General features: G+C 40.0%; 1 protein-coding gene across 8 annotated transcripts in view; it reads right to left on the bottom strand.

Annotated features, from left to right (window-relative positions):
* Window positions 1–214: 214 nt before the first annotated feature.
* BRD4 (bromodomain containing 4) overlaps window positions 215–14,879 on the bottom strand; it is a 95,489-nt gene continuing 80,824 nt past the window's right edge. For all 8 annotated transcript variants that reach the window (XM_088133520.1, XM_088133513.1, XM_088133516.1 and 5 more), the window contains 6 exons: window positions 13,047–13,159; window positions 12,694–12,850; window positions 12,404–12,531; window positions 11,249–11,460; window positions 5,969–6,197; window positions 215–4,943 (listed from right to left, as the gene is read on the bottom strand). In XM_088133520.1, coding sequence (XP_087989646.1) covers window positions 4,875–4,943; window positions 5,969–6,197; window positions 11,249–11,460; window positions 12,404–12,531; window positions 12,694–12,850; window positions 13,047–13,159 — 908 coding nt within the window. In that variant the 3' untranslated portion in view covers window positions 215–4,874. The remainder of the gene's footprint in view (window positions 4,944–5,968; window positions 6,198–11,248; window positions 11,461–12,403; window positions 12,532–12,693; window positions 12,851–13,046; window positions 13,160–14,879) is intronic.

Raw genomic sequence — 14,879 nt, 5'->3', positions numbered from 1 at the left:
GGACAGTTGGGTTGCTCCTTTAAATTAATACTCGGTATGGGCAAGACTTGCAATGTTCAGAAAACTCTTCTGAAGCCTGATTCTATTGTGCTTTTAGAATACAAACTGTGAGTGAAGCCATATTGAAATGTTGGGACCCATAATTCAATACAGTCTTAGGCAAGCCTTGCTGCGAAAGAGTGAAAGATTAAAGGGAAAAAAAGTTTACTTCATATATTCAGTACAAATGTTTATTTTTGCAATGAGAACTGCACAAAAAACCTTTAGTATATAAGTGAAAACTCTATGAATTCCCTTCTACAAATGTCTAAAGTGTTTAATACAAGTTTCAAATTCACTGACATAATTATTTGCCAAGCGTTCCGTGCATTAAGTACAGTGGAATTGTACATTTCTCTTATTTATTTGTACAGGACTGGAGGGAGAAAAAATAACCAAGGTTACATCATTTAGGCTAGACCCCTACACTTAAACTCTGTAGTTATTAAACTTATACATGGAAGAAGGGGAAGAAGGGGAAATTAAATAGATCTCAGTCTGAATGATAATCAAATTATAAACTCAAACATCTTATTAAAACAGAAAAATCACACATATAGCGAAAAAAGGAAAAACAAAAAAAAGAAAAGCAACCCTTTGGCAGAAAAAAAAAATGTATCCAATTTAATGATACCAATCTATGTTCATCATGTAGAAATGTATAAAAATCAAAGACCAAGTACAGGTTTTTAAAAAATTAAAAGTAAATAGGTGAAGGCCTGTAAACATTTCAAGAAGTTTGCAAAACACAGACGTGAGCAGAAGAGAAAAGCGAGGAAGAACAAGACAGCGGAGAAAGCCACCAAGCTGAAAAACTGCTATCACGGTTTTGAAACTCTCAACTACAGACAAGAAAAGATTTGGCAAATGTTCAATGCAAAAAGAGGATTAAACTTAAAAAAAAAAAAAAAAAGCTAACCTCACTATTGACTAGATACAGGGTACAAGGGTGTTGTTCATTGCATACATATAAATTACTTATTTTAAATTTTTTACAACAGAGGGTGCTCTCTTGATAGAAGTTCCAGCATCTCCACTTCGTTATGCTTTTATTTTTGTCAGTGTGGTGCAGTTTTGTTATGTACAATTGCAGTGAGCTCATATGTGATCAACTTTCACAGCGGATGTGCACTTAAAGTACCCCAAAAACCCTGAGCATAAAATTAAAGGAGGGAGATGTTCATCCAAAGTGCTTTGTAAAAGGGGTGACTGGGGAGAGGGGATGGATAGATGGAAGGTCAAGGAATACTGTGAGAAAGGACTGGCAATGGAAATGAAAGAATCAGAATATGTTCAGAGGAAAAGCCAATGTTCCTACTTCCTCATCAAGGATCTACACAACAGCTAAGAAGAGAAGATTAAGGCTAGTTAATGAGCTCATGGTAAAAAGACATGTGCAGTAACACAGGGAAGAGAAGGGGATGAAAGGGACTTATTTTTACTCAAGACTGAGCCGTTGCCAGAGATAGAAGCCCCCTTTTCCTGACAATTCCTGGGATAAAATAGAAAACTAAGGGCTAACCCAACCATTAAGCCTTGACAAAGAAATTGTGTGAGCTAGTGATCTAACATTTCATAGATTTGGAAGCAATTACACCCACATAAGCAGATCAAGGGTGGAAACTAGTGTCATATACAATCCAGCATACAGTAACTACTTTTATATTGGTCCAGAAACAGAACATTTGTGTTCTGTACGTGAGGTAATCTGAGGCCCGAGTGTTGTTCTCAGGAATCCAGATTCTTTAGACCACTCAACTGCATTTTAATGTTAGAGGTGGTTACTGGCCATGAATCTAAGCCACTCCAGACACAAAACTACTATGTTTGGAGACAAAGCACAACATCTCATGGCCTTCTCAAGACTGGCATCTCCCTGAAAGAAGGAAAGCCCAGTCAACTTCTTATAATAGAAAGCCTGGCCTGTACCTAATTGCACATCCTTTTCAGCAAGAAGCCTTCAGAAAAAGCTGTCTTGGGAGCAATACTGCCCCTGCTAAACCCTTCCCATTTATCTCCTTCAACAATCTAATACTCTACGGAGAAAGGCAGAGATCTTCTAACGATGTAGAGTTAAAAGGCACCTTTAGGTAAAAATTCAGCATGAGGACTGGCTGTTCACAAGAATGTCAAATAAACACTTGCCTCTAGATCCAGTCTCATTTCTTCTGTACATGGCTACTAACCTGAGTTACCTATATTAATATGTGTGACCACGCACTTCCAACTGCTCAAAGGCATGGAAATTTAACTGCACATTGGAAAGCCAAGGCCAAGTTAGATTGAAAACAGGCAACAAATGACCTATCACTTGGTCTTGGTGTTGTGTAGCAGGTCCCATTATTCAAGTCCTACAAAAAGACCTGAGAATAATGTTGAAACAAATTGCACGTTTAAGGGCAATACTATTTGGAGACAATTAAATGCTTTCTTAGGTGCCCCATTTCTCCTGATGCATAAGTATAGTCATTTCAGGAGAGGCAATGCAGTTTTTTTCCAGGTCTAGGGACCTGGAAGTAGACCAGCAAAAATAGCTACCTTCTTTTACTCCATTTGGGATCTCTGCTCTCTTCATGTGAGTTTTTCTCCACATTAGATCAGTCATAACTAAGTTGGGCAGATGGTATAACTGTTGAATTCAGTATTCCAGTATCATGAAAATGAAGAGTTGAGATGATGGCAGGACAGGAACTATTTTCCAAAACTTCTGTAATCAGGAAAAATAGGGATGTCTTTGGCTGAAGGTGCAAGTATGAGGTTGGCGGAGCTGCCCACAGAGAACAACTGCCTCTTCTACAGCAGCTAGCCAGACCATACCTGACCAGGATAAGCACTCTGAATAATGTTGTTTAATTCACAGCCCAAACCCACTACTTAGACCAATTAAAGTTTGAAACAAGCAGTCATGTTTTGTCAAGAGAATTAGCAACAGAATGGCAATTTGCAAGCTCTGAACTGTCAAATCCATGTCCAGCAATTCATATTAGAACACTTATTTTGACCAACAGTGCAGAAAAGTGAAGTACTATCTCTCTGGATCTTCACAAGGTCAACTGCAATAGTTCAAGTGCTCCTAATTTAGCACAACACAGGAAGCTGGGCTAAATTTTATTGCTGGAAACTATGCTGCATTTTGAGATTTGCCCAAAACAGGAACAAGATTGAAAACAATCAATATGCGCTGTTCCCCTACTTTTGGCTTAATGCTACAGTGTGAAACCAGCCATGCTGAGAAAGCACTAACTGCTTAATATTTGGTCTTCATCTTCCTACCATTTCTACAGAATGCTGTTGCTCTACTGCTACTGCTCCCAGGGTAAATATTTTCTAGCTTGGTGATAAGATGGAAACTGTATGAATTGGCTGGAGAATTCCCTGCCTGCTAGAGCAAGACAGACGAAAAGAACAAGTCTCCTTATAGCCTTTCTCACTTAAGCCATTTTACCATAAGCAAGATTTAAAAGAAATGTCAGTACGACACCAACTTTAAAAAAAAAGAGATGAGTTTATTCCATGATCAGTACAGACCAAATGCATATTCACCGTATTAAAGTAAAACCAATTAATTACTCCAGAGATTGGCCAATACTGACACACCAGTATTGTACTGTATAGTGGGTATTTATGGCACATAAACGTGGAACAATTGAAAGAGTAAAATGAAAAGAATATGCTAAAAGTGCTGGGAAAATGATTACTGCTAATGTGTGAAAGGACTCAACGGAAGACAACAGGAACAGGTCTTCCTTCCTGCCAATCCAAATCCATTCCCACCTCCCTCCCCGGAGCTGCTCCGTTGCGTATAAAAACTAATTTTAACAGACTCCATGACATTTAAAACCCAAAATGTAGCTTTCTGGTATTACAGTTAAAAATATAGACTAAAAGTCTGGAACTGAGCAAAATAGAAGCAGTGTCTTTACAGAGTATGGTGAGCTCACCATAAAACTCAAACAAATATATGCCAACTATATTCACTATACAATACAGCCACAGTCAAACACTATTGACAGGGTGGGAGCTTCCCCTGGTGCTAATGTTTTCCCCACTCCACTTCACTCTGTAATGAAGAGACAAGAATACCCACTCAAAGAGTTGAGCAGTGCCAATGTATCTGGAGGAAAAGAAACAGATTGAAAGAAACTGACTTTGGTTGGTAGTCTAGCTCAGATTCCTGTCATCCACACAATGCTAAAACAAAAACCTCACTCAAATGGCCAGTTACACTTACTTGACACCTCCACTAAATTATTCCCTTTTTCACAAGCGAACACTTACAGAGAATGGCTCCCAGCTAAAGGCTTGTGGGAAGTTTAGTTAAAGGCAAAGCCAGTGATGAAAGGACCCAAAACAGCTTGTGTGTCTTCCCTGCTGAAGCCCAGGCAGGGTCTTCCTGTACACAGCCTCTCAATGCAGAGTGTCTGGTGCTGCCAGCATACAGCACGGTAGCGTCAAAGACATTCTGGAATTCAGAATGCTTTTGAATAGAAAAAGGGTAAACAGCATCAAGTTCTGGATATACTGCAAGTAGGTTTGGCATAGAGAATATCAAGTGATAAGGGGCACCCTTCCCAGCAACTGCATGTCCACTGACGCAAACCTAGTACAGAGTTGACTCATCTTGGTCTCGCTTTCTTCAGTGAGGTTGGGGGATAGGGGTGAGGGTGGGAAGAAAGTCAAATTGTAAGGCAGACTCTGCTGATCCTTCTGAGGCCAGAACCGTCACACATGCAGAAAGGCTGCAGGAATGCTCTCCTCCCAGCTGCCAACAACACTATGGAGAGTCAAAATTTGCTGGGAAATTAAGGAGTTCAGGCGAAGAAAACCAGGTGCTATTAGAAAAGATTCTCTTCAAATATTGCCAACAAATCACTCTGGAAATTCATGTCAATAGTAGATGCCATCTAAAGGGAAAAAGAAAAAGAATGCAGCAGTCATCTGGGTTCACAGAAAAAAAAATTATCTCGATAGATTGAACTGGTAATGGCAACTACCTGATTCAGAACTCTTGTCTATGAAAACTAATCATACAGATTAACATTAGCAGGAGTCAAGAGGGAGCCATACTCTCTTATTACAATTCAATTCCCTGTCTTATAAAAGAAAGCCAAAGACAACACAGAACATATACTGAGGAATGTCTATGAAGGGGTGAAAAACAAAGAGAAAAGAAAGGCAAAGGCAAGAAACTGGAATGAGACATAATGACAGCATCAGGGGATTTAGCTTACAAGAACTGCTGGTCCAGATATGTGAGACTGAGTGTAAAAGAAAAAGGGGAGGGGAGGAGGGATTAATGATGGAGGGTCAATATTTTGGGAGAAAGAACAGATAAACTTCAACGTCTATATGTGGAAGGTATATGTATGCCTGTAGCATGCACAGCATGAGTTTTTCATGAAAGCAAGTAGTTGAAATAAAAGAGTAACAAGAAACAAAGAAACAAAGAAGAAAAGGTAGATATTTGGAGGGGAAAAATCAGAGAGCTAAAAAAGGTAAAGGTCTTTCAGATGAGCAGTACCACTTTACCAGTAATTTTCTAATTCCCTCAGTATTATTAGTCCTGCTTCACAACAGTTATTTTTCCTAAATGGAATAAAATCCAATGCTGTTCTAATCTCCAAATAAAGACTGAGACCCTTCTTCAAAAGGATCTACATGCTTATTTTACTTTGCCTAATTTATATTAGGGATAGCACATGTATTTTGCTTTCCTGCACAATCCCAAAAATGTTTATTTTACTTAAAAGTAAATGCCACTCAGTCTTAGGATTGAGTTATATTTACAAAAGATTAGCCTCACACTCTGACAAAGGCTGGGCATTTCTGGCACTTTGAAAGCCACTTCAAAATTAAATCCCCAAACACAGCCTCTCTTCCTGATGTCAACATTTTCTAAATCTGGAGGATGCTGTTCTCTCTCACTTACTGCCTCTCTGCGCCTTCGTTCCTGTTCTTGTTTTCTGAGTTCCTCTCTCTGTTGGTCCAGCATGGACTGCGAAGCCTGTGGCTGAGAGCTCTGTGCTGGGGGGGCAGAGGCTGCGGCTGACACCTGCTGCTGAGGCTGGGGGTGATGCTGGGGCTGCTGTTCTTGACGCCGCCGGGCTTCCTCGTGAACTCGACGTGCCTGCTCCAGAGCCTCTTCCTCTTCACGACTCCTGTTCAAGAATCAGAAACAACAGCAGAATGATGATCTGGCATCCATTCCATAGCATTGGGGAAACTAGAAATCCCACTTAGCCACAGGACATTGATTTGAAGGCACTGGAAGATCTGATGCCCCAGAGACACCTCAAACACATTGGCAGGAATTGGAGCCTGCAATACAGATAGTCCTCATTTAACTACCACAATTGGGATTGGCAACTCGGTTGCTAAGTGACACTGTTGCTAAGTGGGAAATCATGTGACTGCAACTGTGCTTGCAATTTTACTCCAGCTTTCCTTTGCTTTATAGCATCAGAAGAATACAACCCCAAACAGCTGGGTGAGCCCAAATGGTGGGAAGGTTTCCGGAACTTGACTCACAAGGAAGCTGAAGCTGGGTAAAAGGGCAAATCTTATAGCCCTTTTTCTCCACTCTCCCACCCTTTGGAATGCTCACCCCAGCACTGGAATAATTAGCAAGAAGAAAATTAATATTTGTATTGACATTCGTTGGAGAAGAAAGGCTTACAAGGGAGTAAGCAGGCACCGCTTGGGAGGTAAACAAAATCTGAAGGTGTGAAACTGATTAAAGTCCTGTCTAACAGGCAGCAGCTGGGAGCCAGCTAATTAAGGTCACAGAGGTGAACTTGCTAATTTGCAGTTAGTACCTTTTGGGGAAACTATAGCAGCTCAGGAAGAGATCACTTGTTTAGGCAATCTCTCCCCTCACAAGACAATGTGCTGAGAGAGAGATGCTTTTAAGGCCACAAATGCTGGCATTGGTCGCAAAGTTACTTCTTCATCACTGTGGTAACTTTGAACAGTTGCTGCCCAAGGCAGTCACTAAGCAAGGTCTACCTGTATGAAACCCCCCACATGGCACTGGAAAGAAATAAAAGGATAAGGTATGGATGGGCAGCAGAAAAGTGAAATGAAGGGAAAAAGGGAGAAAGTACCAGTTGCAGATGATTTTAACCAGTAGTAAATACAAGTGCTTACGTTGGGTGACTGCACTGTTTTTGAATAACAGACTGTGTTCAAAAAGGATGAACTGATGTCGAGAATATTTTGAGATTTTTTTAAAAATTAAGTTTATATGCCACCCAATTCCCAGAGACCCTGGGTGCTTTACAAATGATTTAAAACATGAAAAACAAGACAATAAAAACAAGAAGAAACAAAAGAAAGGTAAAGATGGCAGGATAACAAACTGGGTGGAAATAAAATAAAACAAAACAAAACCTAGGTTAAAAGAAAGGCTTCAGTCCCTGTTGAATGACAAGGAGAGAAGGAATTCTATTCGAAACTTTCAACTATATTAAATTAAATTAAAATTAAATTTAGATGCTGCCTGAGTCCCAGCGACTCCAGGTGGTTTACAAATTGTTAAAAACATTTAAAAACAAGGAAAGAGCACAAGAAACACAAAGACAACACAAAACAAAAGGAACAAAAATGGCAGAGAAAACAAATCCGAATAGGAACAAAGAAAAAGAAGAAAAGGGGCTTTAATCATCCTCACCAAAGGCCTGGGCAAAGAGCCACGTCTTCAGGGCCCTTCAAAATACCAGTAGGGTGGAGGCCATTCAAATCTTGGGGGGAACCTCATTTCAGAAGGCAGGCACTGCTACAAACAAGGCATGCTTCCAGGGTCCAAACAGATGGTATTGCTTAATCAAAGGAACCTGGAGCATGCCAACCCCGCCACATTGGACCAGCTAGGCAGATGCTATGGGAGACAGGCAATCCTTCAGGTAACCAGGCCCTATGCCACGTAGGACATTATAGGTGGAGAATCGCACCCAAAAACAAACTGGCACCAGTGCATCTTGCAAAGCACAGGTGTTACATGGGCATACCAAAGCATGCCCATCACCACCGGCACTGCTGCATTCTGGACCAGCTGAAGCTTCTGGGTGGTCTTCAAGGGCAGCCCTACGTACAGTGTATTGCAGTAGCCAAGCTGTAAGTTGCCTAGGGCACGTGTGACTGCCTGAAGGGGCCCCCAATCTAGGAAAGGGCACAACTGTCAAACCAGATGAAGCTGGGCAAAGGCCATCCTGGCCACAGCTGCTACCTGTTCATCAAGCAGAACTGTGAGTCCAGGAAGACCCCCAAATTGCATATCACACTTGAAAGAGGAAGTGCTACCCCATCCAAGGTCAAAGATGGAATATCTTCAGATCTGGGTGGTTGAAAGACCCACAGCCACTTGGTCTTGGTAAACTGAGTTGGAGACAGTTCCTCTCCAAAGCTGCACAGCCTCCAGGGACTGGATCAGAACCTCAACAGCCTCACTTGGTTGGCCCAGAGTCAAAAGATATAATTATAAAAATATGATGACACCAAATCCCAAACTGGTGGATGACTTCACCCAGCGGTTTCATGTAGATGTTAAAAAGGAGGGGAGAGAGAATACCCTGCAGCACCCCACAAATGAGGGGCTAGGGAATGATCTCACCCCATCAACCAACACTAGTTGGAACTAGCCTCTGAGAAAGGAAGAGAACCACCATAAAACGGTCTCCCCAATTCCCACCAACAGAGCCAGCTCAGAAGACACCATGATTGACAGCTCAAGATCCACTGAAACATCAAGGAGCACAAGGATGGATGCACCACCACCATCTCAGCTCCACCACTGGTTATCTACAAGCATGATCGAAGCTGTCTCAGTACTAAATCACAGCCTGAAACCTGACTGAAACAGATCTAGATCGTTCGTTCATTCATTCATTCATTCATTCATTCATTCATTCATTCATTCATTCATTCATTCATTCATTCATTCATCACATTTATATAGCCACCCATCTCACACAAGCAACTCTGGGCAGTGTACAACATTATTTATCTGTATCCTCCAGGATACAGAAAGACCACCTTCTCAACAACCTTCCCCAGATTGGTTGACAGTTATCGAAGGTCCAAGGACAGCCTTTTGAGGAGGGGGCACACCACTGCCTCTTTCAAGGCTGGGAGCACCACCCCCTCTGTCAAAGAGGCTGACACTACAGCAATGGACCAACCACAGGTCACCTCTCTTGCTGCCTCATGACAATGTTTTCTTTGTTTATTAGAGTTTTCTTGAGGGAACTCTCAGAATTGATCCCGAAGTCTTCCCAAATGTCTCCCTGCCATAACATGTGCTTGCAGAGACTTTAAGGATAACAGAAAGTACTTTCTCTCTCACACAAACACAATAGAAGTAAACAATTTCTGCTGTCTTTACGTCAATATGAGATCATGTTACATTAGTTCCCCATTACTTGAATGTACTAAATTTAGCACTTGCTCTATTAACTTATTGTTTAAAGCTGTCTTAATAACAGTATTATCTGGGAGCCTACCATGTCCTTTCTCCTTGCTAAAACACTTTCAAATGCAGCATTTCCAACAAAATGCACAGCCAACAATGGTGTGTTGCAGTAACCACAAGCTCATTCTGTTTCCTTCCTGGCATACCCCACCCCCCACCAATGTTCTTATTTCCTGAGTGGGCGAACAGTGCTTTTATATGGGAGTAGCTTAGTTCCAAATATGGCAGGTGGGCATCACCTCATCTAAGATTTGTATGTATTACCCAAAAAGATAGCTGAGATTCAGCTGAAGATATTTGGAGGGAAATACTGACTGGTAGTTGTGGACAGCCAATAATGTTACTATTGTTGTTAAGTTTTACCAAGTCATAGCCAATTTTATGGATAAAAACTCTCCAAGCTGTGCTATTTCTTGCTGCTATACACAATCCCTGCAGGTGGATTCCTATAGCTTCCAGTACTCCTATCTACCTCAGATGTTGTCAGTCTCTTCTCATTCTGTCTGCCTGGTCAACATTATCAACTTTTCCATACATGCAACAGCCTGCATGATATTTAAAGTATGACAGTTTTTGTTTCTTCCAATGAGTATTTAGGCTTGATCTCTTCTAGTACTGAAAGGTTGGTCCTCTTAGCTGTCCAAGAATTCAAAGCAGCTTCCTCCAGCATTACAGTTCAAAGGAATCAATCTTTTTCTTCTCATTTTTGGGCAGAGTCCATTCCTCACATCCGTATATTATAACAGGGAAGGCCACTGAGTTCACCATTCTAACTTTTATCTTAATTGAAATGTCACAATCTTTTATGGGTTTATATAGTCCTCTAATGCCTTTTTGTTACTGCTATTCTTCTCTGAATCTCTTTTGCACACTCACTATCTTTATCAATTCTAGACCCTAAAAATTAATACTTTTGTCATCTTATTGTTTATCTTAACAAGAGAAGATGAGGAGTCACAACCAACACAAGGAGTGTGCAAAATGGTTCATATTCAAAATGGGTTGTTCTGACCTTACCACAAGGGTTTTGATGCTGTTAAACCATGCAGGAAGCATTCCAACATCAAAGCACTTTTGGTGTGGACAGACAGCATCAGAACAATTCCTCTACAGTTAGAATGGTCACTTTAGAGGAAACTGCAAATGAAAAGATTTACTTGAGCTGATCTGGATGAATGAGAAATAAATCTGCCAGAAAGAGACTGATTGGGATGAGAAATTTCTATATCTTCTGTGGAATGATTGTTCTGTTGCAGTAAAATGCACACATACATAAAAATAGAATAGAATCATATCAGTAGCTTCATGAGTTATGCTATACTCCCACCTCTGCTTTCAATGTAAGTTTCATATGTAATTTAGTTATCACCTAGCTCACAGGATATTTTTATGCAATGACTGTTGAAGTAGTAAGTTTTGCCTCTCACAGAAGCCATTTTCTGACTAGCCACAACTATCATGTCTATCAAAATGAATGAATGAATGAATGAATGAATGAATGAATGAATGAATGAACGAACGAACGAATGAACTATCATAGTGGTACCGACAAAAAAATTCTTCAAATTTGGCCAGAAAGGTTAGAAGCGCTTGTTCTGCAAAGAAAGAATAGGCTTCTTTTTATGTACTCTGCTTTTATTTATTCATGAGACCTCAGAGATCTCGAGGAAGACAGTATCTACCAGCAGTGGCAGCAGCAGCAGCTCCAGAGCCCACCCCCATCTCAACTGGTGTGTCTCTCACCTCATTCTCTCCTGCTCCCGCCTCTGCCTCTCCTTCTCCTTCTCTGCTTGTTCAGCTTGAGCTTTCAAGGCTTTTTCACGCTCCTCCTTTTCCCGGGCAGCCCTCTTGAAGTGCTCAAAGCTGTCACTACTGGATTTTACTGTTGAAGATGGTGTGGTGGGATGTTTCTGCACTAAACTTGCCCAAGATCCCATATTCTTTATTTTCAAATCCTGTGGAGAAAAAGAAGTACAGGATCAGCAATGAACCTGTAATATGGTATCAATGGTGCACATGAAAACTCAGAATCCTCCCTTGCCTACAAGTAAGAGATGAAAATAGTTTAGCTGGTAACTTATTGACAAAACCCCTCCAATCTAAACTAAGCTGGAACCAACTGATTACAATTACCCATTTCTAAAGCAGGCAACAAAGGAGCTTGAATTGCCAGTGGGTTGCTCTGAATGTCTTTTGCATAAAAAATCGTGTTGCAGAGTGAACTTAGCTGTTCTCTTGTGGGCGGTGAGGTTGGAAATACTACCAAGTACAGACAAATTCCAGCAGTTTTTTGTACATCAAAACCTAACCTAGAGTTTTAAGTGAATACACATCACAAGCCAGGAAAAACAATATTCCATGATTTCCTGAGCTATTAACATCAAGCTTGGTGAGACAATGTTTGGAAAACAAAAAATAACAGCCAGATTGAAGCAAATATTTTGCAAGCTGATCCCCCAAAACATCTTGGAATTAATCTAAGTATTATAAAATTTTATTTTAAGCAATGCATAATGAATGAAAGGCTAATGAGAAGAAGAAAACTCTCAGAGGGAGAACTACCAACTACTACTATTATGTGCCAATTGATTGCAATTAATTAATAGGAAGATAAATAGTAAGTCTAACCTATAATTCAAGAAATTAAAAATGACATGGGCATAGTAATATTCCTGTTTACTTACTTCAGACAATAACATTCTTCTTTGTTAGGATACAGATTATTAACATTATAGTTCAGCTAAAGATCTGATATTGATCACTAGATTTCAGAAGCCATACTAGAAATTAAAGAATATAAACGTTGCTACAGGGGTTCATTATAACACAAAATGAGAAAATCTTATCAACCATTTCTGCTTTCTTTCAGCTGAGGAAAACAATATATAATACAGCTACCTTTTTAGGTGCTACTGGTGTTTTTGGTTCCTGCTTCTGTCTCTCTTTGTCCTGGACTCCTGGTGGTGCATTTTGCTCTGAAGGTCTTATAACTGGTCGTCCACTGTCCACTGTCTTCATTTCTGTTCCTGAAATAAGAATTAGAATTTCAAGAATCCTTCTGTCTGGTCAGTATTATGAAAAAAAATCCTGAAAATGAACTAAATTTAAGAATTGGGTTGTCCCTCTTTATGTAGACTAATTCACAACAAAACACATGGTGTTACCAGGCAAAGTGAAAAATCACTCACGTTGTTGGATATGTACAGGTGGCTTGATGCTCTCTGGGTATTTGGTAGGATCTTGCCGTAAGGCAGGGCTAAAGGTCTCGTTTCGAATGACAGGGGATTGCATCTTCTCCTCTTTGACCATAGGCTGTGACTGAACTACAGATGCTGCTCTCAGTTCCTGCCAAAGAAAGACATAAAAACAAAAGCTAATAATGATGATGATGACGATGTCTTTTCATAGCTTTCCCTGTATTGCTACCTGAGCCCTCCCTAATACAAGTTCTAGAAGGAATCTGCTTTCTAATGAATGCTGGAAAAGATGTTTATGAAAACAAACATCCCAAAAAGCTTTTATGTTTATAAGATGCCTTTACCTGCTTTTTTGGCTGAACATTTGATTGTGGTGGAGACTGGTGCGGCAATCCCTGGAACGGTGGCATCTGAGGGGAATGCATCATGAGAGGGGAAGGTGCTTCTCTCAAGTGTCCTGGAATAAGTCAGCACCAATGTATTCAGAAATTAATCAAAAATTTTGGAAAAATGCATTTATGATATTCATATGACAACTTGGGGAAGAAAAACTTTTAAGTTATCCAAGATTTGCTAATTTAAAAACGTATTTAGATTCAATGCTTTTCATTTGCAGAGCTGTGAATGAGGAAATGTCAGTTTCACAGTCATTTGAGGGAGAATGGCACAAAAGGTGACCATAATAGAATATGAAGTCAAAAAGGCTATAGTCACAAAATATTTGAACTTTTGAGTAGTACAAATTAGATCAAAGATACAGAAGAAGACAAAAAGTAATTCCCAACCCAGAAAGGTCTTTATGCTCCACTCTGGTCTGGATCCAGAAGCACTTCCAAACAATTTTGAAATGTAGATGCTCACTTCTAGTTTCTGTCCTCCTCCACAATTCTCCATAAGGTTCTTTACTGCTCAGTACTATTCAAGCTAGTGAGTTCTCTCATTCCAGCAGCCCAGATCCATTATTAATTAATTAGGAGGAGGAAATGAAAATCTAGAGAAAGGAGTTATTTACCCATCATAACCTTTGTAGAGTTGAGAATCTGTTATGGTGGCTGTGAATAAAATGCTAGAATCTGCCGTCCTAATGCGCAGGAACTAAGTGCCAAGGGTCAGAATTCCATGGTAATAGAATTCTACAGTCCCCAAAAGCTTATGGCATAGTACATTTGTTATTCTTTAATCTATCAAAAGATTCTTGATTGTTTCTCCTGCAACAGACTGATATGGACCTCTGGAATTTCTATTTCCAAGGAGTAAGTTCATTGAACAAGCAAATGAGGGAGTTAACAGGAGTTTGGTAGTAGAGTTCAGCAAGGTTTTTGAACTACCTTGTAACCTGGCATTCTGAGGAGGGAAAAATCAAAAATCAAAATCTTTCTATTGATGGTGCCCTAACATCAAAAATGGATATGACTCTGAAGTCATGATCTGCAATGCCTATGGCATGTTTTTATTCCTGCCCCAAAACAAGCTGACATGTGTCAACAACAAGTTCATATGCAACTGAAAAAGCACATAGGCATCCTTCAGCTAACAAGAGGGGAAAATAAATTATTAGACCAAATAAAAGAGGTGCTACAATTGGAGATGACAGAAGAAGCAACTCTTCATTAGGAAAAGAATCAAACAAAAATGCAAGCCCAGTGAACCAAAAAAAAAAAAAAAAAAAAGACAACAAAAACAAAAGGCAAAGAAGATATTCTGAACAACTGGAGTGTACTTGAGGAAGAAATGTGTTCTGAGGGAAGAATAAAAAGATGCTGCTGAATAGAAGAGAGGATGAATTTCTGAAGAACAGAGGACATGCAGTTATGCCTTATGAGAGGAAAAAGAATTAAGCTGGATGATGACAACATAAAAAAAGCATGGCAACTGATTCATGAAATATGCTGCCTGTCAGTAGCACAGATTAGGGACAAGACAGAACAATGTCCAAGCCCATTATCAAGTCCTTATAGTCCATGGAACTGGAAAAGGAAAAAATAACTGGTTTTGGAAATGGAACCATGGTCTGAGTTATACAGATGATAGACTGTTGGCACAAGAACAGGCACACCTCACAAGGACTGACAAAAATCTGTTTGTACTCATGTACAACTTTGATCATGAAAAAAGTAAATCATGAAAAAAAATTCAGTGAAAAAAAATGAGAAAGAGCATTGGCACATAAAGTTCAT

This window comes from Python bivittatus, unplaced genomic scaffold (genome assembly GCF_059951505.1).
Source record: "Python bivittatus isolate LINGU-HERP-01145 unplaced genomic scaffold, Pbiv_v1 ctg000080_np1212, whole genome shotgun sequence".
In the NCBI taxonomy this organism is placed as follows: Eukaryota; Metazoa; Chordata; class Lepidosauria; order Squamata; family Pythonidae; genus Python; species Python bivittatus.
This window is presented reverse-complemented; position numbering and strand designations above follow the sequence as displayed.